General features: G+C 34.8%; 1 protein-coding gene and 1 non-coding gene across 2 annotated transcripts; one reads left to right on the top strand and one right to left on the bottom strand.

Moving 5' to 3' along the window:
* Positions 1-1,928: 1,928 nt before the first annotated feature.
* Positions 1,929-2,032, bottom strand: LOC112716744 (small nucleolar RNA R71). Its single transcript, XR_003160459.1, has one exon. It is a non-coding gene; the product is annotated as a small nucleolar RNA R71 (small nucleolar RNA).
* Positions 2,033-10,870: 8,838 nt separating this feature from the next.
* On the top strand, positions 10,871-21,789 carry LOC112803464 (probable aminotransferase ACS12). The gene is made up of 4 exons (XM_025846959.3): positions 10,871-11,714; positions 11,840-11,980; positions 20,020-20,180; positions 20,314-21,789. Exons 1-4 carry the CDS (start codon positions 11,244-11,246, stop codon positions 21,158-21,160), a joined length of 1,620 nt encoding a protein of 539 aa, XP_025702744.1. The 5' UTR covers positions 10,871-11,243; the 3' UTR covers positions 21,161-21,789.
* The last annotated feature ends 327 nt before the right edge of the window (positions 21,790-22,116 follow it).

Below are 22,116 nucleotides of genomic sequence, written 5' to 3' on the forward strand. Positions count from 1 at the left end.
AATTATAAAATCATAAAAACCAAAAATATTTTGTGTTCTTGTTTGAGTTTTGTGTCATGTTTTAAGTTTGGTGTCAATTGCATATTCATATTGTTCTTGCAATTTTTCGAAAAATTCATGTATTCATGGTGTTCTTCATGATCTTCAAGTTGTTCTTGATAAGCCTTCTTGTTTGATCTTGATATTTTCTTGTTTTGTGTTGTTTGTTGTTTTTCATATGCATTTTTGCATTCATAGTGTTTAAGCATTAAAAATTTCTAAGTTTGGTGTCTTGCATATTTTCTTTGCATAAAAATTTTTTCAAAAATATGTTCTTGATGTTCATCATGATCTTCAAAGTGTTCTTGGTGTTCATCTTGACATTCATAGTGTTCTTGCATACATCATTGGTTTTGATCCAAAATATTTATGTTTTGGGTCATTTTTATGTTTTTCTCTCTCATTATTAAAAATTCAAAAATCAAAAAAATATCTTTTCCTTAATTTTCTCATAATTTTCGAAAATTTGAGTTGACTTAGTCAAAAAAATTTTAAAATTAGTTGTTTCTTACAAGTCAAGTCAAATTTTTAATTTTAAAAAATCCTATCTTTTCAAAACTTTTTCAAAAATCAAATCTTCTTCATTTTTATTTTTATCTTATTAATTTCAAAAATTTTAAATTTATTTTCAAAATCTTTCTCTTAATTTTATTTCAAATTTTTGAAATTATGCTAACAATTAATATGATTGATTCAAAAATTTGAAGTTTGTTACTTTCTTGTTAAGAAAGGTTCAATCTTTAAATTCTAGAACCATATCTTTTAGTTTCTTATTAGTTAAGTAATTAATTTTAATTTTAAAAATTAAATCTATCTTATCTTATCTTTTATATCATATCTTTTTCAAATTTTTATCTTTTCCAAAAATTTGATTTTAAAATATCTTATCTAACTTCTTATCTTCTTATCTTTTCAAATTTGATTTTAATATCTTTTTCAACTAACTAATTGACTTTTTGTTTGTTTCTTATCTTTTTCAAACCACCTAACTACTTCTCCCTCTCTAATTTTCGAAAATACCTCCCTCTTTTTCAAAAATTCTTTATTTAATTAATTAATTATTTTAAATTTTAATTTTAATTTTATTTCTTATCTTTATTTTTCGAAAATCATTTAACTCTTTTTTAAAATTTATTTTCGAAAATTTCTCCTTCTCTCATATTATTCTATTTATTTATTCATTCACTAACACTTCTCTTCACCTCTCTTCATCTCAATTCACTACCCCTATCCTTACCCTTCTGTTTGGATTCTCCTTTCTTTATTCCCTTTCTTCTTCTACTAATAATAAGGAACCTCTTTACTGTGACATAGAGGATTCTTCTTTCTTTTCTTGTTCTCTTCTTCCCTATATGAGCAGAAACAAGGAAAAAGGCATTCTTGTTGAAGCTGACCCTGAACCTGAAAGGACTCTGAAGAGGAAATTAAGAGAAGCTAAATTATAACAATCCAGAGACAACCTTACTGAAATTTTTGAACAGGAAAAAGACATGGCAGCCGAACCTAACAACAATAATGCAAGGAGGATACTTGGTGATTATACTACACCTACTTCCAAGTTTGATGGAAGAAGCATCTCAATCCCTAGCATTGGGGCAAACAATTTTGAGCTGAAACCTCAACTAGTTGCTCTAATGCAACAAAACTGCAAGTTTTATGGACTTTCATCAGAAGATCCCTATCAGTTTTTAACTAAGTTCTTGCAGATCTGTGAGACTGTAAAGACGAATGGAGTAAATCCTGAAGTCTACAGGCTCATGCTTTTCCCTTTTGCTGTAAGAGACAGAGCTAGAACATGGTTGGATTCACAACCTAAAGATAGCTTGGACTCCTGGGATAAGCTGGTCACGGCCTTCTTGGCTAAGTTCTTTCCTCCTCAAAAGCTGATCAAGCTTAGAGTGGATGTTCAGACCTTCAAACAAAAAGATGGTGAATCCTTCTATGAAGCTTGGGAAAGATACAAACAGATGACCAAAAGATGTCCTTCTGACATGTTTTCAGAATGGACCATGATAGATATATTCTATTATGGTCTATCTGAGTTCTCTAAGATGTCATTGGACCATTCTGCAGGTGGATCCATTCACCTAAAGAAAATGCCTGCAGAAGTTCAAGAACTTATTGACATGGTTGCAAATAACCAGTTCATGTACACTCCTGAGAGAAATTCTGTGAATAATGAGACGCCTCAAAGGAAGGGAGTTCTTGAAATTGATGCTCTGAATGCCATATTGGCTCAGAACAAAGTGTTGACTCAGCAAGTCAACATGATTTCTCAAAGTTTGAATGGATGGCAAAATGCATCCAACAGTACTAAAGAGGCATCTTCTGAAGAAGAAGCTTATGATCCTGAGAACCCTGCAATGGCAGAGGTAAATTACATAGGTGGACCTTATGGAAATACCTATAATTCATCATGGAGAAATCATCCGAATTTCTCATGGAAGGATCAACAAAAGCCTCAACAAGGCTTTAATAATGGTGGAAGAAACAGGCTAAGCAACAACAAGCCTTTTCCATCATCTTCTCAGCAACAGACAGAGAATTCTGAGCAGAGCCCCTCTAATTTAGCAAATTTAGTCTCTGATCTGTCTAAGGCCACTTTAAGTTTCATGAGTGAAATAAGGTCCTCCATCAGAAATTTGGAGGCACAAGTGGGCCAGTTGAGTAAGAAAGTCATTGAAACTCCTCCCAGTATTCTCCCAAGCAATACATAAGAGAATCCAAAAGGAGAGTGCAAGAACATTGATGTAATCAATATGGCCGAATACACAAGGGAGGAGAAGGACAAAAATCCTTGTGAGGAAGACCTCCTGGGACATCTCTCAAACAAGAAGGAGTTCCCTATTGAGGACCTAAGGGAATCTGAGGCTCATATAGAGACCATAGAGATTCCATTAAATCTCCTTCTTCCATTCATGAGCTCTGAAAACTATTCTTCCTTAAGAGAGGATGAAGATGTAACTGGAGAACAAGTTGCTCAATATCTAGGAGCCATCATGAAGCTGAATGCCAAGCTGTTTGGTAATGAGACTTAGGAAAGTGAACCTCCCTTGCTCATTAGTGAACTAGATACATGGATTCAGAAAACTTTACCTCAAAAGAGACAAGATCCTGGCAAATTCTCAATACCCTGTACCATAGGCACCATGACCTTTAACAAGGCTCTGTGTGATCTAGGGTCAGGCATAAACCTTATGCCACTCTCTGTAATGGAGAAACTGGGAATCATTGAGGTACAGCCTGCCTTATTCTCATTACAATTGGTAGACAAGTCAGTAAGACAGGCTTATGGATTAGTAGAGGACGTGTTAGTAAAGGTTGAAGGCCTTTACATCCCTGCTGATTTCATAATCTTAGACACTAGGAAGGAAGAAGATGAAAGCATCATCCTTGGAAGACCTTTCCTAGCCACAGCAGGTGCTGTGATAGATGTTAACAGAGGAGAATTAGTCCTTCAATTGAATGGAGACTACCTTGTGTTTAAGGCACACGGCTATCCTTCTGTAACAAGGGAGAGTAAGCATGCAGAGCTTCTCTCAATACAAAGTCAAACAGAGCCCCCACAATCAAACTCTAAGTTTGATGTTGGGAGACCTCAACCAAACTCTAAGTTTGGTGTTGAACCCCCATATCCAAACTCTAAGTTTGGTGTTGGGAGTCCACAACATTGACCTGATCACCTATGAGGCTCTCATCAAGCTATTGACATTAAAGAAGCGCTTATTGGAAGGCAACCCAATTTTTATTTATCTAATTTTATTTGTCTTTTATGTTTTATTAGGTTCATGATCATGTGGAGTCACGAAAAAAATACAAAAATTAAAAATAGAATAAAAAATAGCAGAAGAAAAATCACACCCTGGAGGAAGGACTTACTCGCATTTAAACGCCAGTAAGGAGCATCTGGCTGGCATTCAACACTAGAACAGAGCATAGAGTTGGCGCTGAACGCCAGAAACAAGCATGGAACTGGCGTTCAACGCCAAAAACATGCTGCACATGGGCGTTGAACGCCCAGAACATGCATCACCTCGGCGTTTAAACGCCAGAATGGTATGCTAAGGCATTTTACATGCCTAATTGGTGCAGGGATGTAAATCCTTGACACCTCCGGATCTGTGGACCCCACAGGATCGTCTCAGGATCTGTGGACCCCACAGGATCCCCACCTACCTCACCCTCTCTCTCTCCATTCATGGTCATCCCTTCTGCTTTTTTATTCACCACTCACATCTATCCACTCTTCCCCATACACCCCACCTACCTTCAAAATTCAAATTCTCTTTCCCACCCAATCCCACCCATTTAGCCGAATACACACATCCCTCCATCTCCTCCATATCTTCTTCTTATTCTTCATCTTTTCTTTCTTCTCTTGCTCGAGGGTGAGCAATTTTCTAAGTTTGGTGTGGTAAAAGCATAGCTTTTTGTTTTTCCATAACCATTGATGGCACCTAAGGCCAGAGAAACCTCAAAAAAAAAAAAGAGAAAAAGGAAGATAAAAGCTTCCACCTCTGAGTCATGGGAGATGGAAAGACTCATCTAAAGGGTTTATAGCTCAGTGGTAGAACATTTGACTGCAAATCAAGAGATCCCAGAGATGCCTCAAGGGATGCACTTTCCTCCCAACAACTATTGGGAACAACTCAACACTTTCTTAGAAGATTTGAGTTACAATGTGGAACAATTAAGGGTGGAACATCAAGAGCACTCCATCATTCTCCATGAAATAAGAGAAGATCAAAGAGCAATGAGGGAGGAGCAACAAAGGCAAGGAAGGGACATAGAAGAGCTTAAGGACATCATTGGTCCTTCAAGAAGAAGACGCCACTAAGATGGACTCATTCCTTGTTCTTATTTTCTTTTCTGTTTTTCGGTTTTTATGCTTATTATGTCATCTATATTTGTGTCTCTACTTCATGACCATTAGTATGTAGTAACTATGTCTTAAAGCTATGAATAAATTCCATAAATCCTTCACCTCTCTTAAATAAAAAATGTTTTTAATTCAAAAGAACAAGAAGTACATAAATTTTGAAAATTGTCTTTGAATTTAATTTAATTATATTGATGTGGTGGCAATACTTTTTGTTTTCTGAATGAATACTTGAACAGTGCATAATTTTGATCTTGTTGTTTATGAATGTTAAAATTTTTGGCTCTTGAAAGAATGATGAACAAAGAGAAATGTTATTGATGATCTGAAAAATCATAAAAGTGATTCTTGAAGCAAGAAAAAGCAGTGAAAAAGCAAAAGCTTGCAAAAAAAAATTTGCGAAAAAAAAAGAGAGAAAAAGAAAAAGCAAGCTGAAAAAGCCAATAGCCCTTAAAACCAAAAGGCAAGGGTAAAAAGGATCCAAGGCTTTGAGCATCAATGGATAGGAGGGCCCAAGGAAATAAAATCCAGGCCTAAGAGGCTAAATCAAGCTGTCCCTAACCATGTGCTTGTGGCATGCAGGTCCAAGTGAAAAGCTTGAGACTGAGTGGTTAAAGTCGTGATCCAAAGCAAAAAGAGTGTGCTTAAGAGCTCTGGACACCTCTAATTGGGGACTCTAGCAACGCTGAGTCACAATCTGAAAAGGTTCACCCAGTCATGTGTCTGTGGCATTTATATATCCGATGGTAATACTGGAAAACAAAGTGCTTAGGGCCACAGCCAAGACTCATAAAAGTAGCTGTGTTCAAGAATCAACATACTTAACTAGAAAAATCAATAACACTATCCGAAATTCTAAGTTAGTAGAGAAGCCAATCATTCTAAACTTCAAAGGAGAAAGTGAGATGTCAAAACTGTTCAGAAGCAAAAAGCTACAAGTCCCGCTCATCTAATTAGAATTAATATTCAATGATATTTTGAGATTTATAGTATATTTCCTTCTTTTTATCCTAATTGATTTTCAGTTGCTTGGGGACAAGCAACAATTTAAGTTTGGTGTTGTGATGAGCGGATAATTTATATGCTTTTTGGCATTGTTTTTAGGTAGTTTTTAGTATAATCTAGTTACTTTTAGGGATGTTTTCATTAGTTTTTATGCTAAATTCACATTTCTGGACTTTACTATGAGTTTGTGTGTTTTTCTGTGATTTCAGGTATTTTCTGGCTGAAATTGAGGGACATGAGAAAAACTCTGATAAAGAGGCTGACAAAGGACTGCTGATGCTGTTGGAATCTGACCTCTCTGCACTCTAAATGGATTTTCTGGAGCTGCAGAACTCCAAATGGCGCGCTCTTAACGGCATTGGAAAGTAGACATCCAGAGCTTTCCAGAAATATATAATAGTCCATACTTTATTCGTAATTAGATGACGTAAACTGGCGCTCAACGCCAGTTCCATGTTGTTGTCTGGAGTCAAACGCCAGAAACACGTCACGAACCAGAGTTGAATGCCCAAAACACGTTACAACTTGGCGTTCAACTCCAAAAGAAGCCTCAGCTCATGGATAGATCAAGCTCAGCCCAAACATACATCAAGTGGGCCCTGGAAGTGGATTTATGCATCAATACTTACTCTTGTAAACCCTAGTAACTAGTCTAGTATAAATAGGATAGTTTACTATTGTATTAGACATCTCTGGACGCCTAGTCCTTAGACCTTCATGGGGGCTGGCCATTCAGCCATGCCTGGACCTTTCACTTATGTATTTTCAACGGTGGAGTTTCTACACACCATAGATTAAGGGTGTGGAGCTCTGTTGTACCTCAAGTTTTAATGCAATTACTATTATTTTCTATCCAATTCGATTTAGTCCTATTTTAAGATATTCGTTGCACTTCAACTTGATGAATGTGATGATCCGTGATATTCATCATCATTCTCACCTATGAACGCGCGTGATTGACAACCACTTCCGTTCTACCTTGGACCAGGCGCATATCTCTTGGATTCCTTAATCAGAATCTTCGTGGTATAAGCTAGAATTGATGGCGGCATTCATGGGAATCCGAAAAATCTAACCTTGTCTGTGGTATTCCGAGTAGGATTCCGGGATTGAATGACTGTGACGAGCTTCAAACTCCTGAAGGCTGGGCGTTAGTGACAGACGCAAAAGAATCGCGGGATTCTATTCCAACCTGATTGAGAACCGACAGATGATTAGCCGTGATGTGACAGAGCATTTGGACCATTTTCACTGAGAGGATGGGATGTAGCCATTGACAACGGTGATGCCCTACATACAACTTGCCATGGAAAGGAGTAAGAAGGATTGGATGAATGTAATAAGAAAGTAGAGATTCGGAAGGAACACAGCACCTCCATGCACCGATCTGAAATTCCCACCATTGGATTACATGAGTAACTTTATCTTTATTTCCTGTCTATTTTATTTATCTTTTGAATATCTAATCCAATCATATTTGAATCAGCCTGACTGAGATCTACAAGATGACCATAGATTGCTTCATACTAACAATCTTTGTGGGATCGACCCTTACTCACGTAAGGTATTACTTGGACGACCCAGTACACTTGCTGGTTAGTTGTGCGAAGTTGTGAATTAAATTTTAGACACCATGATATTGAGCACCAAGTTTTTGGAACCATTGTCGGGGAATTAATTCCATATAACAATAAAGAGTACGAATCACAATTCCGTGCACCAATAATATTTAATAAATTTTAAATATTTTACTTTTTGCTTTAAATATTTTATTTTTTACTTTTAAAAACAAGTTAAACAATTTAGACATCACAGTAAAAAGTATCATAGAACTCACCAAATGATGATATATAGATATGATGTTAGAGCACACTATAGGAAGTGACATAAGGTGAGTATCTGCTTTTAATAATTCACATGGTTGATCATTGATGTACGAGACGACTGAAATTTTTATGGGGACACATGATGTCGTTTTTGCTACGCTGGACATGGTTTCGTTCGTCAATGGTTGGTGGTGGACACCAGGTAGAATCATCGATACAGAAGTTGCAAGTTTTAACGGTCGAGGGTTATTTCCTAAGGGATTTTATATTCACTCCAGAGAGATGCAAATTGCAAAGATGTCACAGCATGGGTTGATTGCTATTTTTTCGTGTATAATGTTGGTTGTTGAAAGGAGACTTGAAATAAAAGATGAAAAATAGTGAATTAGATTGCCAATATTTGAATAAATTTAACATTAATTTAATCAAGGATAAAAATTCATTAGGCTAAAGGATTCTAATCAAGTGACAAAACTAATTTCAAAAGATTGCGTTAGACTTTAGAGAGCTAAATGCCTTGGGTTGGGTTAGACTATTTTTAGTAGGGAACTCATCCCAGTTCTTATTTATGATCCATCTGTCTTTAAAAATAACTTCACATCAGTTTTTGTATCATAAACAGTAAATAGGAACTCAAAGTATCTCTCTTTTCCATTAGGAGGAACTAACTTTAGTCTCTATTGTGGTCTCACTTAATTAATTTATTAAAATACTTGAAATTAATTTTTTTCAATAATATAATTTAAATATTTAAATTTAAAAAATTCACTATTAAAATATATTAATATTAAATAAATTTATATATAATAATAATACACAATATATAATTCGGGGTTACACTAATTTGTAAAATTACTTAATACAAAAAAAAATAATTAAGCCCTATAATTGACGAACGGAAACTTGGAAGAAGATGAAGAAGAATAATAAAAAGTGTGAGAATAAAAGTATATCTAACTGGTATATAAATAATATTTAATATTAATTATGATATAAATAATTATTATAAATCATTAATTAAATAGAAATTAATTATTTAATCTAATTAATTATTATAATTATTAATAAATTAATTACGATTTAATTATTATTTAAATAATTAATATAAATTATTAATTAAATAAAAATATAATTGTTTAATATAATTATTTATTTTAATATAATTATTTAATATAATTAATTAAATTTTATATAATTATTTATTTAAATAATAACTTGTCAAATAGCAAGTTATTATTTGATTACTTCCAATCTCTATTCAGAGAAACTTTGTTCCATCGGTTTTTGTACAAGGACTCATTCTATTTTGCTCCAACGGTGAGAAATTCATTTGTGTCAAAAAATTAACAAAGCACTCACCATTGGAGTTGCTCTTAGAGAAAAAAAACATTATTCTATTTTTAAAATATTTGTGACATTTATTTAATTCATAACACGTGTGTGTGTTATTTTTCATTTTAATATCATATTTGTCTAAAATTTTCTATCTTTAAGTTTCATAAGATATAAAATATAAAGCATAGTTAATTGTTAAATAAGGTATTTTAGTTCATTTATAATTAATTTTATTTTAGTTTGTAATTAATTTAAAATAAATAAAGTATAAAATTATTGAAAATGAAGTAAAAGTGACGTTAATTTTAATTTTATGAAATGATCATATAATAATAATTGAAGAGTAAACAACTATTTCTAATCATTAAAGATTTTATCGCGGACAAAACTAACTATAAAAAAATTAAACTAATTTTATATTCATGAAAAAGAATTCTATTTGACAAAAATATTCAATAATTAAATTTATATTAATTCTATTAAAAAAATATATTAAATATTAAAATTATCTTGTACTATCATTTTCAACCTCTTAATTTTAATAAAAAAAAAAGAACATCAGAAAATAAAAATTGTCAAGTTCTTTTTTTTTAGAAAATAAAGAAAAGAATTTTTATTTTTCAAAAAATAAGAAGCATTAATAAGCAAAAAAAATCAATAATAATATAAAATTATAAAATATGACTAAAAATTAAAAATATCTTGAAAAAAAAATGATCTGTCGAAGAACATTAAATAACAAGTCATAGCTATTTGTTTTAATCTTATATCCACAGAAAAAAACACACACACATAAGAGAAACAGAAAAGATAAAATTAAGAGGAAGAAAGAGAAAAACCATAAAATGGATCACTACCTTCGTCACAAAGAAAAAAGAAAAAGAGATGAAAAAAACAAAAACAAAACAAAAAAATATGGAGAGAGGAAAGAGGAAAGAGGAGAGGCGACGAAAGAGAGAATCATGACAGTCACCTCTCTCTCTCCCCCTCTGATATTAAGTTAATTTAATTTTTTTATAGTTAGTTTTGTCAATAATCAAATTTTTTATGGCTAAAATTCGTTATCTTTGATGGCTAAAAATCGTTATTTACTATGTTAAGAAGAAATAAGTAAAAAAAAAAACATATTATTATAAAATATTTGTGATGAAAAAGCACAAAGACAAAGAATTAGTGATGCACGCATGCATTTTTTTTTCAGACATGTATTAACTTGGTTACCAAAAACCATTGTATATCTAGGATTACTAGATAATAAAATAAAGGTTAACCTACCAAAATTGCTCTGTATTTTTAATACGTCGTTAAAAATATTATTTATTTTTATTAATGATAAAAATATTCTCAAAATATTTTAAGATATATTTTCAAAAAGTGTTTTAAAAATTAGATTTTGATATATTTTTTATAAATATGATTAAAAAATAAAATAATTTTATTTTAAAATTAAATAATTTTACGTTAAATAAATTTTTTATGAATTTTTTTTATCAATAATCAAGAATACTCTTGAAAAATAAAAAATCTAAAGATTGAACTTTTATTTTGTTTTTTGTATGTATTTTCTATACAGTTTAGTTTTATCACGTTTTGTAACATTTGAGGATGTTTTTGTTTTGATCAAAAGTAAATGTTATTCAAACAAAAAAAAAAGTGAAAATGATTTTTTTAATATTTTTGGAAATTAAGTGTGATTTTAGTAGTTTATTCTAAAATAAAATTATTGCGGAATTTTGGGAAGAAGGAAGCAATGATTAATGAATATAGCTTGGAAATAGGGTAGGGAGGGTGCGCGTCAGGGTATGGAGCTGTATGGACAGAATATTCAGTTATTTGAAAGAGAGGGGGGAAGAGCAAGTGACCAAGCAAAGCAATAGGAAGGCAAAAATGAGCGGCAAAAAATGAGTCCCACTTGGACATAAGCCTGAAATTGAGTCCCACTTTGTCCTCATTCAAAAGATCTGAATCAAACCAAAGCCAGCCAGAGCGCAAAATATTCAACACCATGACCAGCAGGATACTACTACTACTACTAAAATCCAAATCACAAAACCCCTTCCCTTCTCACATTCCACACTCACCCCCTCTTGCGTTTCCGTCTCTCCTAACCCAACCAAACCCAACCCAATAAGCCACGTCTCAGCTCTGAAGCGTGAAGAATGACGACGAAGGAGAACAAGAAGCCACCGCCGTCACCGCCGTCGTCGTCCTCCTCAACAAGTGGCGGAGGAGGAACTGCCATGAGAGTGATAGTCCCTCTTCAAGGAGTTGTTCAAGGCAGAGGGGGACTCTTCTTGGGCTCTGTAATCCCCTGTGCACTCTACTACCTATTTCAGCTCTACGTCAAAACACGAACACGACACCGTTTTAATTCTCCTCCTACTTCGCCTCACTCCAATTCAACTCCCTCACCCTCTCACAACAACCTTCCAGAACTTTCCGTCCACCCGCGCTCACTCTCACGAACTCATCTTTCCTCTCCCACACCTTCCGCTTTCCTTTCCGGTCGGGCCGCTTCACTTGCTGCCGACTCGCCTTACTACGCCGGTTTATACAAAGCCGCGGAGAATCCTTACCATGAGGTTGATAATCCCGAGGGTGTAATTCATCTCGCCGTTGGAGATAACAAGGTCAGTTTCTTTTTCATTTTTTTTGGCGTTCTCACTGTTTGTGTTTTTGTTTTTTTGTTACACGACCAATCATATATATATATTTTTTTCTAATAAATCTAATTTAGTTTAATTTCTGTGTATAGATTTGTGTGGACTTGGTGGAAGATTGGATGGAGAAGAATTTAAGTGGCGCTGTGTTGGAGGAAGGAGGAGATTTTACGGGGATTGGAATTACCGGGATTTCTGGATGCCAACCGTTTGATGGAGTCATGAAGTTGAAAGTGGTAATTAATTCGGCCATTTCTCTGTTTATTTCTCGTTGAAAATGAACTAAATTGATTGTATGTTGACTTGATTATTTTTATATTTGTTTGATTATTATTGTAACATTGCAACTAAAGTGATTAGAAGTTTAGTAAGTGAAACTGAGAATGAGAGCGCTAACGTTTATCTTAAACGAAAACAGTATTGCTACACCAAATAATTCTAACACTTGTTCACTTGGATAAAAATACAGTTACTATTTATTAATTATATGTTTAGAATATCTTTTAATTAAAAAAATACAAAGAGAACGTGTACTGGTAGTTAACAAATTAGTTCATTGCTTTCTTACAGGAGGTGTTGTTAAGGATTTTGTTTTTCGTGGTTAAGTCAAGTGTTCTTACCTGTTACCTCTTAGACATCATATATTTTTTGTCTTGAGTAGTGATCATATCAAAGAGATCAGCTCAAATGAAATACATTCTAGTGTGTGATAGTATATTTTATAGATTATTTTTTCTTTGCTTTCAAGCAAAAGTGGACTATGAATACTAAATGAATACTTTCGAAATTAGACTAATTGGCTAACTGAGAATTATTCATTTATTTAAAGAAGTTGAGTTTGCTAGCTAGAAAAACATAACTAAAGTTGCAGAGAAAGATCTAATTTAATTTCAACAATAAAACTTTTGCTGGCCTAGGAGCACTTACCTTATTAATAAGCTAATATGACAATCACAGTCAATGGAGATGCTAATAGAATCAGATAATTAGTGGTTGGGTATATTTCTTGTAAACTAAATGCCGTCCACAGAGACATCTCATTTTGCAAGTAAGTTCCTTTAACAAATTATTACATAAAGAATGCTTGCCTTTGCTTTTAATACTCTGTAAGATAGATCTAAGTTAAAGAAGAAAGAAATAATAAATTTTGGCAACACAATGAGAGAAAGAAGCCAAAGGAAAAGAAAGACCATAATGGCATCGGTGATCAACAAATCTGAAATCCTGATTAAATCAGGTTACCCTTGTTTCATGGATTGCGGGCCCTTCAATGCAAGGCCTTGTTGGAATCAAGAAGGCATGGATCGCTTTAGGTACAGGCATAGGCATCATTGCAGAGTCGTTTACATCGAAATATAGGAAAGAAAGGGATAAGAACGATGATAAGTAATGTTGATTCATGGCAAGGACTATGGCTCTAAACGGGGTTTATAAAGAAGAAATAATATAGGTCTTGGAGGAAGAAATAATAATTCAAATTGATATCTCTCATTGTATCATACTTGGATTCTCTTTTAATAATTATAAATAGGCTATAGTTTTTTATTGCGGATAGTGGCTCATAGCGGTAAGCCAAAAATCTGCCATAAAATTATAGTGAATAGTCTTATGAAAAATGGCGAAAATGACGGATTATTTACAAAATACATATGTAAAAAAATTATAAATATAATAAATTATAATTTTTTTTATACAAGCAACTTTTTAATCATAAAGCATTTAATTAATATAGTAAATATAATAGTAAATTTAGCAAATAAACATAACATCAAGTTCAAATCATAAGTCAAAGATAGATATATTAATTTAAATATTAAAAAAAAACCCTAGCAGAGAAAGAGTAAGAGTACGTACTCCGTACTCAAGGAGAATGAGAGAAGGAGAGAGCGGGAACGAGCGGTTGAGGGTGAAACATGGTAAGGAAGATGGCCATGCCATCGGAAGAGATAAGGGAGAGAGCGTGGGTGGGTCTGTATCCGGTGTTAAGGAGGATTCTTCTCGAGAGGGGTTAGAAAAGCCATCCAAGATCTCTTTTAGAGATAAAGTCATTTGTGCAGAAAAGTTTAAGACCTTTGCATTAGTAGGGTCTTTATCTGTGGATAGTATCGCCACAGTGATAGATAAACAGGGTGATTCTCGTCCACCAAGTGTCAGTTTTACCAAGGAGGCAAAGAGCTGTCTAGCTGAACCTTATAAGGAAGCCATCGTGATCAAGGTGCTGGATAAGCATTATGGCTACACGGCTCTCATGCATAATCTTCGGATAGTATGGCGCATTAAAGGAGGGTTTGATTTGTTGGATGTGGGTTTTGGATATTTTTTGGTTAAATTTGATATTGTTGGGGATCGTGAGAAAGTCATTCTTGGTGGCCCGTAGTTGATAGATGGTCACTATGTTGCAGTAAAGCCATGAGATGTAGATTTTAGGCCATGCGAAAAATCCTTTGGATCAAGCTGGTATGGATTCGAGTCTCGGGACTTCTAATTTGGTGCTAAAACTTATTTTAAAGTCTTGACTTGACTGACAAAAAACAACTTATTTTAAAATTTTTTTGACCAAGTCAACCCAAAGATTTCAAATTTTTGAGTAAAATAAGGAAAAGATAATTTTTTATTTTTGAATTTTTAATGATGAGAGAGAAAAACACAAATATGACCCAAAACATGAAAATTTTGGATCAAAATCAATGATGCATGCAAGAACACTATGAATGTCAAGATGAACACCAAGAACACTTTGAAGATTAAGATGAACATCAATATTTATTTTTGAAAAATTTTCAAGAAAAGAAAAACATGCAAGACACCAAAATTAGAAATTTTCAATGCTTAGACACTATGAATGCAAAAATGCATATGAAAAACAACAAAAAACATAAAATAAGAAAATATGAAGATCAAACAAGAAGACTTGTTAAGAACAACTTGAAGATCATGAAGAACACATGCATGAATTTTCGAAAAATGCAAAAGTTTTTAAAACATGCAATTGACACCAAACTTAAAAATTGACTCAAGACTCAAACAAGAAACACAAAATATTTTTTATTTTTATGATTTTATTAATTTTTTTGGGTTTTTCGAAAATTTCTTTTTGGAAAAACGAAAATAAATAAGAATTTTTGAAAGATTTTTGAAAACTTTTTGAAAAGAAAATTACCTAATCTGAGCAACAAGATGAACCGTCAGTTGTCCAAACTCGAACAATCCCCGGCAACGGTGCCAAAAACTTGGAGGTGTAGTGGTATTTATGGCAGTCCTCAATTTAATAAAAGGGTTCTCCTTTGGGATTATATTGTTGCATAATCCAGGGTTTTTCAAGGACCTTGGATCGTTCTTGGTGATTTTAATGAAGTCAAATTTTCTCATGAATCTAAGGGCTGTCAATTTTCTCATCAAATAGCAGACATGTTTGTTACTTTATTAGGGGATAGTGGTTTGTTTGATTTGAAGACTATTGGGAGGTAGTTTTCTTGGTACAGGAGGGTGAAAAATTTTGTTGACGTGGCAAAAAAACTTGATCGAGTCTGTATAAATAGTAGTTGGTTATCTATCTTTCCAGAGGCTTATCCAGAAGTTTTAAATAGGCTTCAGTCTGATCATTACTCTATTCTGGTGCGTTGTAAAGGTCGTCCTCAGCCTAAAGGGAATCGATCTTTCCGATTTGTTGCTGCTTGGGCTACTCATCCTGGGTATAGGGATATTATGAACCAGTCATGGTGGTCTAGTAATAGAGGGATTCATGGCAAGCTTTTGGAAGTACAGAAGAATTTACTAGAGTTTAACTCGAAGGTATTTGGTAACATTTTTGTTAAGAAATGTGAATTAGAGCAGCAGATTAATTATTTACAAAAGTGTTTGGAAGTGGTGGATAAGATTTTTTTTCGTCAGAAAGAGCAACAGTTGCTTGATGATTATAATAATACTCTAGTGCAAGAAGAGCTCCTATGGTTCCAAAAGTCCAGAGAGTAGTGGGTAAGGTTCGGGGATAGAAATACAATATTCTTTCATATTCAAACTCTTGCGCGAAGGAAGCATATAAGATTCATGGCCTTTTTCTCAAGGATGGAGTGTGAGAAACTGATCCAGAGGTCCTGAGTCGAGAAGCAGAGTCTTTCTATAAAAGCTTATTCTGTCATTTGGATGATGTTGATTTGGGTTGCGTTGGTGATGTGCCTCTTCCTTCTCTGAATGAGGAAGCTTGCAATAATCTTACGGCACCAGTTACTATGGAGGAAGTCAGAACAGCTGTTTTTCACATGAACTCTTTTAAATCTTCGGGTCCTGATGGGTTTCAAGCTTTCTTCTTCAAAGAATATTAGGATATCATTGGTCTTAATGTTTGGAAGATGGTTAAGCAGGCATTCTCCGGTGTTACTCTTGATCCGAGAATGTTGGAGACTTTACTGGTTCTTATTCCAAAGGTTGAATCACTGGTATCTATGAAAGATTTCAGGCCAATCAGTCTCTGCAATGTAGTTTACAAGATCATCACGAAGGTCCTTGTTAATAGGCTTCGTCCTCATCTTGCGGAGATTGTTGGCCCGCTTCAAGGAGGATTTATTCTGGGACGAAAAACTCCTGACAACATCATTATTGCTCAAGAAGTCCTCCACTTTATGAAGAAGACTAAATCAAAGAAAGGCACACTAGCCTTTAAGATTGATCTGGAGAAAAGCTTATGACAGAGTTGACTGGAGGTTTTTAGCTCATACCCTTAAGAGCTTTGGTTTTCTTATTCCTACACTTAATTTGATTATGAATTGTGTCACTGCTTCTTCCTTATCTATTCTTTGGAATGGGAATCGTCTGAATGGCTTTACTCCTAACCGAGGTCTTAGACAAGGAAACCCTATGTCACCCTATCTTTTTGTGTTGTGTATGGAGCGATTGTCATGCTTTATTAGTCATCAGGTTGATTTAGGCTTGTGGGAGCCGGTTGCTATTTCTAGAGGGGGACCAAGAATATCCCACTTAATATTTGCGAATGACTTGCTTCTATTTTATAAAGCTACAAAGAGACAAGTGCAAAATGTAATGTTGGTTTTAGAGACTTTTTGCAAAGCATCTAGGATGAAGATTAATGTGGAGAAGCCTAAAGCGCTTTGCTCCAAGAATGTCTCTGCAACAAAGAAAGAGGTTTTCACTGGGGTATCCTCTATCAGATTTGTCAAAGACTTGGGCAAGTATCTTGGAGTTACCCTTAGCCATTCTAGGGTGACTCGTTCAGCTTTCAATGGTGTCCTGGATAAGATTCGGAGTAGGCTAGCAAGCTGGAAAGGGAGTTTACTCAATCGGGCTGGTAGACTCTGCTTGGTTAATTCTATTGCTGCCGCTATTCCTACGTACCAGATGCATGTCTCTATTTTTTCCAAAGGAATCATTAGTAAATTGGAATCTATGATGAGGAATTTTCTTTGGAAAGGACAAGTTGATGGAAGAAGATTGAATCTTGTTAGTTGGAAGGTACTGGTTACTCCAAAAAAATATGGAGGTTTGGGGATTAGAGATCCTTATTTTGTAAATATTGCTCTTCTTAAGAAGCTAGTTTGGACTTTTTTTCCAGCAGCCAAACAAGCTATGGGTCCAATTGTTGGATGCCAAATACCGATCATCTCTATATGACTGTTTAGTTATCCTAAGAACAAGGACTCTCCTATTTGGAGGTGTCTTTACAAGGCTTGAGAAGTGTTGAAGGATGGGTTTGCTTGGTGTATTGGAGATTTGAACCAGAATTTTTGGTTTTCTAGCTGGATGAGAGAAGGACGGTTATCTAATGAGATGGATTATGTTCACATTTCTGATTCGAATCTCCGGATACAGGATATTTGGTCGATTGGTAGGTGGCATTTGGATTCTCTTTATTATCCTTTATCTCAAAATCTGAAAGGTAATATTCTCTCTTACAATCCAGATGAGCAAGCAGGTCCGGAAGTGGGTTGGTATTGGAGTGGGTCTGCTGCCAAAGTCTATGACTCACGCAATGGTTACTTGTGGTTGTGTAAGCAGCTGTTTGGTTGGGAGGAGCGGGATAATTGGCTTTGGCTTTGGCATCAGCTTGTTCCGGAAAAGCATAAGTTTTTTGCTTGGTTGTGTCTTAAGAAGGCTCTTCCTACTACAAGTTTTTGCTTTAGAAGAGGGATGTCGTCATCAGATAGGTGTCCAAGATGTCTTTCTAGCCAGGAATTGGTTTTACATTGTATTCGGGATTGTCCAAAAGCTCAGCTTGTCTGGCATAGGTTGGATATTTCTTGTCATCTTTTGGATTTGAAGAGCTGGTTCTTGTATCATAGCAGAGAGCATCCGTTCAAGTTCTTTTTGTGACTTTGGTGGATTTGGCGAGTAAGGAATAATGACATCTTTAATCCCAATGAAACTTGGCCTCTGAAAAAAGTGATTTGTCTGGCATTAACTTCAGAAAAAGAGCTTAGGAATATTTTTTAATTACAACGTATGTCTATTCCCTCTACTCTAAATGATTTTTGGAATCCCCCATCCATTGGTACTTTTAAGATTAATTGTGATGCTAGTTATTTTGGTTCGGGTGATAGTGTTGGTTTTGCTTGTGTTATTAGAGATTGTAATGGGAGTTGGCAAAGGGGATGTTTGGGAATGATTGAGAGTAATAGTATTCTTCAAGGAGAATTGTTTGCTATTTGGAGATGATATCTCTTAGCTTGGGATGTGGGTCAACGAGATGTTATTTGTGAGACGGATTGTGTGGAAGCATTTAATCTTGTTACTCAAGATGGTTTTGGGTTTATTGATCCATTGGTGCTCAAAATAAGAGATATCATGCGTTGGAATTGGCGTGTTGACTTTCGTTTGATTATGAGAGATGCAAACATGGTGGCAGATACTATGGCAAAGATGGCGATGAAGTTACAACTTTCGCATGTGGAGCTTCTTTCACCTTGGGAGGAGTTTAATAGTAGTCTTAAACGGGACTGTCCCTCTATTTAAACAGTTCCTTGTTTGTTTGTTTTGTTTTTCTTTGTTTAATTTATTTCAGTCACAAAAAAAAATCATAAGTCAAAAGTCATAAGAAAGCCATAAAACAAAAAATATAAAATATAAAAATTAGAAACTATCTAAATTTTACTTCATCCAAATTAACACGATTATCTAGAAGTGGACATAGTAAACTGAATGAAAAAAAAATTGGAAGAAGAGAGGTTTAACACTGTTTATTGATAATATCTATAAAGGAGGGGCAACAGGGAAAAGAGAAAAGAAAAAATTAGGACTAGAGAAGTTGAAACAAGATGTACGAAACAGGGAGGGAACGTGGTTAGCAGTGGCAGCAAGGAGTGGCTGTGGTGATGAGCGGCAGTAATGATTGGTGCTACGAGCGGCGGCGATGGTGGCGCAGAGAGCGGCGGCGATGGGTGGCGCAGAGAGCGGCGGCGCAGAAAGTAGCATCGCAGAAAACAGAGACGGAGAGAAATTTTTGTGAAGATGAGGCAGAGGGGGGAGTTTTTGAATAAGAGGCTAATTATTAGGGTTAATGGGTTAGAGAAATCACTTAAGTTTCCTAAATTAGCCAAAACACTCTCAGATTTTGAGTGAATACTCCACCCGGTCCTTGACAATTACCTCGAAAGGACAACGAGGTCCATATTTTTTTGGGACTGATTAGCCCCTGTGCAAAAAAAACATTAACTTTTTTTGGCACAGGGACCTCGTTGTTCTTTTGAAATAATTGTGAAGGGCTGCTGAATTTTTTTTGTTAAGAGCCTTGTCTTTCGAAGTAATTGTCAGGGGCTGTTTTGGGTTTTATTCTCAAATTTTTTTCAAAAATTTGAAAAACCCCGTAATTTCCGCCATTTACATTGGTTCCGCCACGACGCCACCACAATTGCGGCCGCCATTTCGCCTGCCGTAAAAATGACGTTGCGGCGACCATTATATGGCGACAAGGTCAAAACCCGCCACGCCATAACGCAATTTCAAAACACTGTAAATAGGTTGATGCAGTATGTTACAAATGCCATTTTCAACCACTATACGTGAAAATAGAGACAGAACAAATGATTGTGAACTTCCCAAACGAAGATACTTTGTTTGCAACAAGCATCTTAATACAATTTTGATTTGACGAATAAATGTCTATTTCTTTAGCCTATCTTTGATTAAACCTTTTGATGTTTTCTTTAAAATGGTAGTCAGCTTGTAGCTCTTTCTCCCATTGATGCTGATACCATATTTATTCATTTTCTCGTACTTGTATCTTTTTTTACTTTGAATGTTTGTGCATAATTCTTCATTCCTGCAGGCTGTGGCAAGTTTCATGTCCCAAGCTGTCGATAATTCAGTATTCTTCAACCCCTCACAGATGGTAATAACTTCTGGTGTTGACCCTGCAATCGAGATTCTTAGCTTCTGCTTAGCAGATTATGGAAATGCATTTCTAGTTCCCACTCCTCATAGCCCTAGGTAACAATAATTTTTGCTTCATTAACTTGATTCCTGTTCTTATGTTTTTTTTTTTCAATAACCTTAAGTTCCCACTTCGTTACCTATTTTTTTACCCTAGAAATAAGTATTTCATTTTTGACACATTATGCAGCTTTGATGGGGCTGCAAAATGGCGAACTGGTGTGGAGATAGTACCTGTTCCCTGCCGCAGTGCTGATAACTTCAACTTAAATATAGCTGCACTTGACCAAGCCTTCAATCAGGCAAAGAAACGAGGTCAAAAAGTTCGTGGAATCATAATAACAAATCCCTCAAATCCTGTTGGCAATCTATTAAGTCATGAAACGCTACGCAGTCTACTGGACTTTGCTAGAGAGAAGAACATCCACATAATCTCTAATGAAATATATGCTGGGTCTACGTATGGAAATGAGGAGTTTGTGAGTATGGCAGAAATCTTGGAAGTAGAAGATCATGACAGAGAAAGAGTCCATATAGTATATGGCTTATCAGATGACATATCTGTTCCAAGTTATAAAGCATGTGTTATCTACTCCTGCAACAAGAATGTCCTAGCTGCTGCAAAAAAACTGGCAAGGTTATCTTCAATATCTGCTCCAACCCAACAATTGCTTACCTCCATGCTCTCAGATGCAAGATTTATGCAAAATTTCATTGAGATTAACAGATTAAGGCTTCAGAAAATGTGCCAAGCATTTGTGGCAAGACTGAAGCAGTTAGGGATTGAGTGTGCTAGAAGTGACGGGGGATTTCACTGTTGGGCTGACATGAGTGCGTTGATGCGCTCTTACAGTGAAAAAGGGGAGCTTGAGCTCTGGGATAGACTTTTGAATGTAGCTAAGATCAATGTTACCCCTGGAACCTCATGTCACTGCATTGAACCTGGATGGTTTGGTTTTTGTTTTACCTTGTTGTCTGAAAAGGATATTCCTGTAGTTGTGGAACGGTTACAGAGAATTTCTGAAGCGACAAAATGACATCGTTGATATTGGTATCAATTATTACTTCTACAACTTTAGTTGGTTTAGAGATTCTTTATTCTTTTGGAGAAACTCATTTGATTGATTTGAACACATTCCTGTAAGGAATTATCATTGGTGAAGGAGTAGTTGAATGAAAGGATGCCTTACAATATCATGGAGTTGCTTCAAAATGATAGGCTGAGGCTCGTATATCAGATGTCTTCAAATCAAGTAGTTTTCTTAGATTTGTGCAGTTATACATGGTTATTAGTGTTAGGAAGAATCTTTTTGAGTGGTCTGCTTGTCTCATACTCATTGAAGAAATTCTTGTGAGCTGATATCATAGCAAAGCTGAAAGTGAATCATGTTGGGCCCAAGAACTCCCACACCCTTCTTCCTCCTCCTCAAAGTTCTATCTGGTTGAATCCATGCATTATGATGCATTGATTTACCAAAGATGTGTCTCCTTTGACTAGAAACGTTCAACGCAGACAATAGCATGAGTCACATGGTTCACCTACATTAAAGTTTGAACAAATCATAGGCACTTTATCTGTTCTGAAAACAAGTGCTAAAATGGAATATCTTTTATAATTTTATTGAAAATTATAAAATGAGATTAGTAACATAAAATTAACACAAAAGAGTGCCTTTTCTTAAAGACTTCAGTTTCTCCTTTGGAAAGTTAATTGACATCCTAAACCCCATGAGAATAATCAATCAATTCCAATCTCCTGATTTTGCACTACAGAAGAATATATAAATCAGTATTTAATTAATTCTGCTTTCACAAATAAGTTCTTTGTTGTCACTCATTATGTTTCTTTATTGTTTGAATAGAGATAAAATAGAAAAAGAAAAGGAGAGAAGAGAAAACAATCAGTTCAGAAAATGACACATTTATTTTTAGTATATAATAAAGTTTAAGAATTTATTTATTTATTTTTTAATTTTATTTTATAAATATCTTA

The sequence above is a fragment of the Arachis hypogaea genome, chromosome 1 (genome assembly GCF_003086295.3).
Source record: "Arachis hypogaea cultivar Tifrunner chromosome 1, arahy.Tifrunner.gnm2.J5K5, whole genome shotgun sequence".
In the NCBI taxonomy this organism is placed as follows: Eukaryota; Viridiplantae; Streptophyta; class Magnoliopsida; order Fabales; family Fabaceae; genus Arachis; species Arachis hypogaea.

Excerpts from the sequence above, each read along its gene's own strand:
- LOC112803464 (XM_025846959.3), top strand. The coding sequence starts at position 11,244 with ATGACGACGAAGGAGAACAAGAAGCCACCGCCGTCACCGCCGTCGTCG. Across the intron at positions 11,715-11,839 it reads TCGCCGTTGGAGATAACAAG|ATTTGTGTGGACTTGGTGGA; the intron begins GTCAGTTTCTTT and ends TTCTGTGTATAG. Across the intron at positions 20,181-20,313 it reads CCCACTCCTCATAGCCCTAG|CTTTGATGGGGCTGCAAAAT; the intron begins GTAACAATAATT and ends CACATTATGCAG.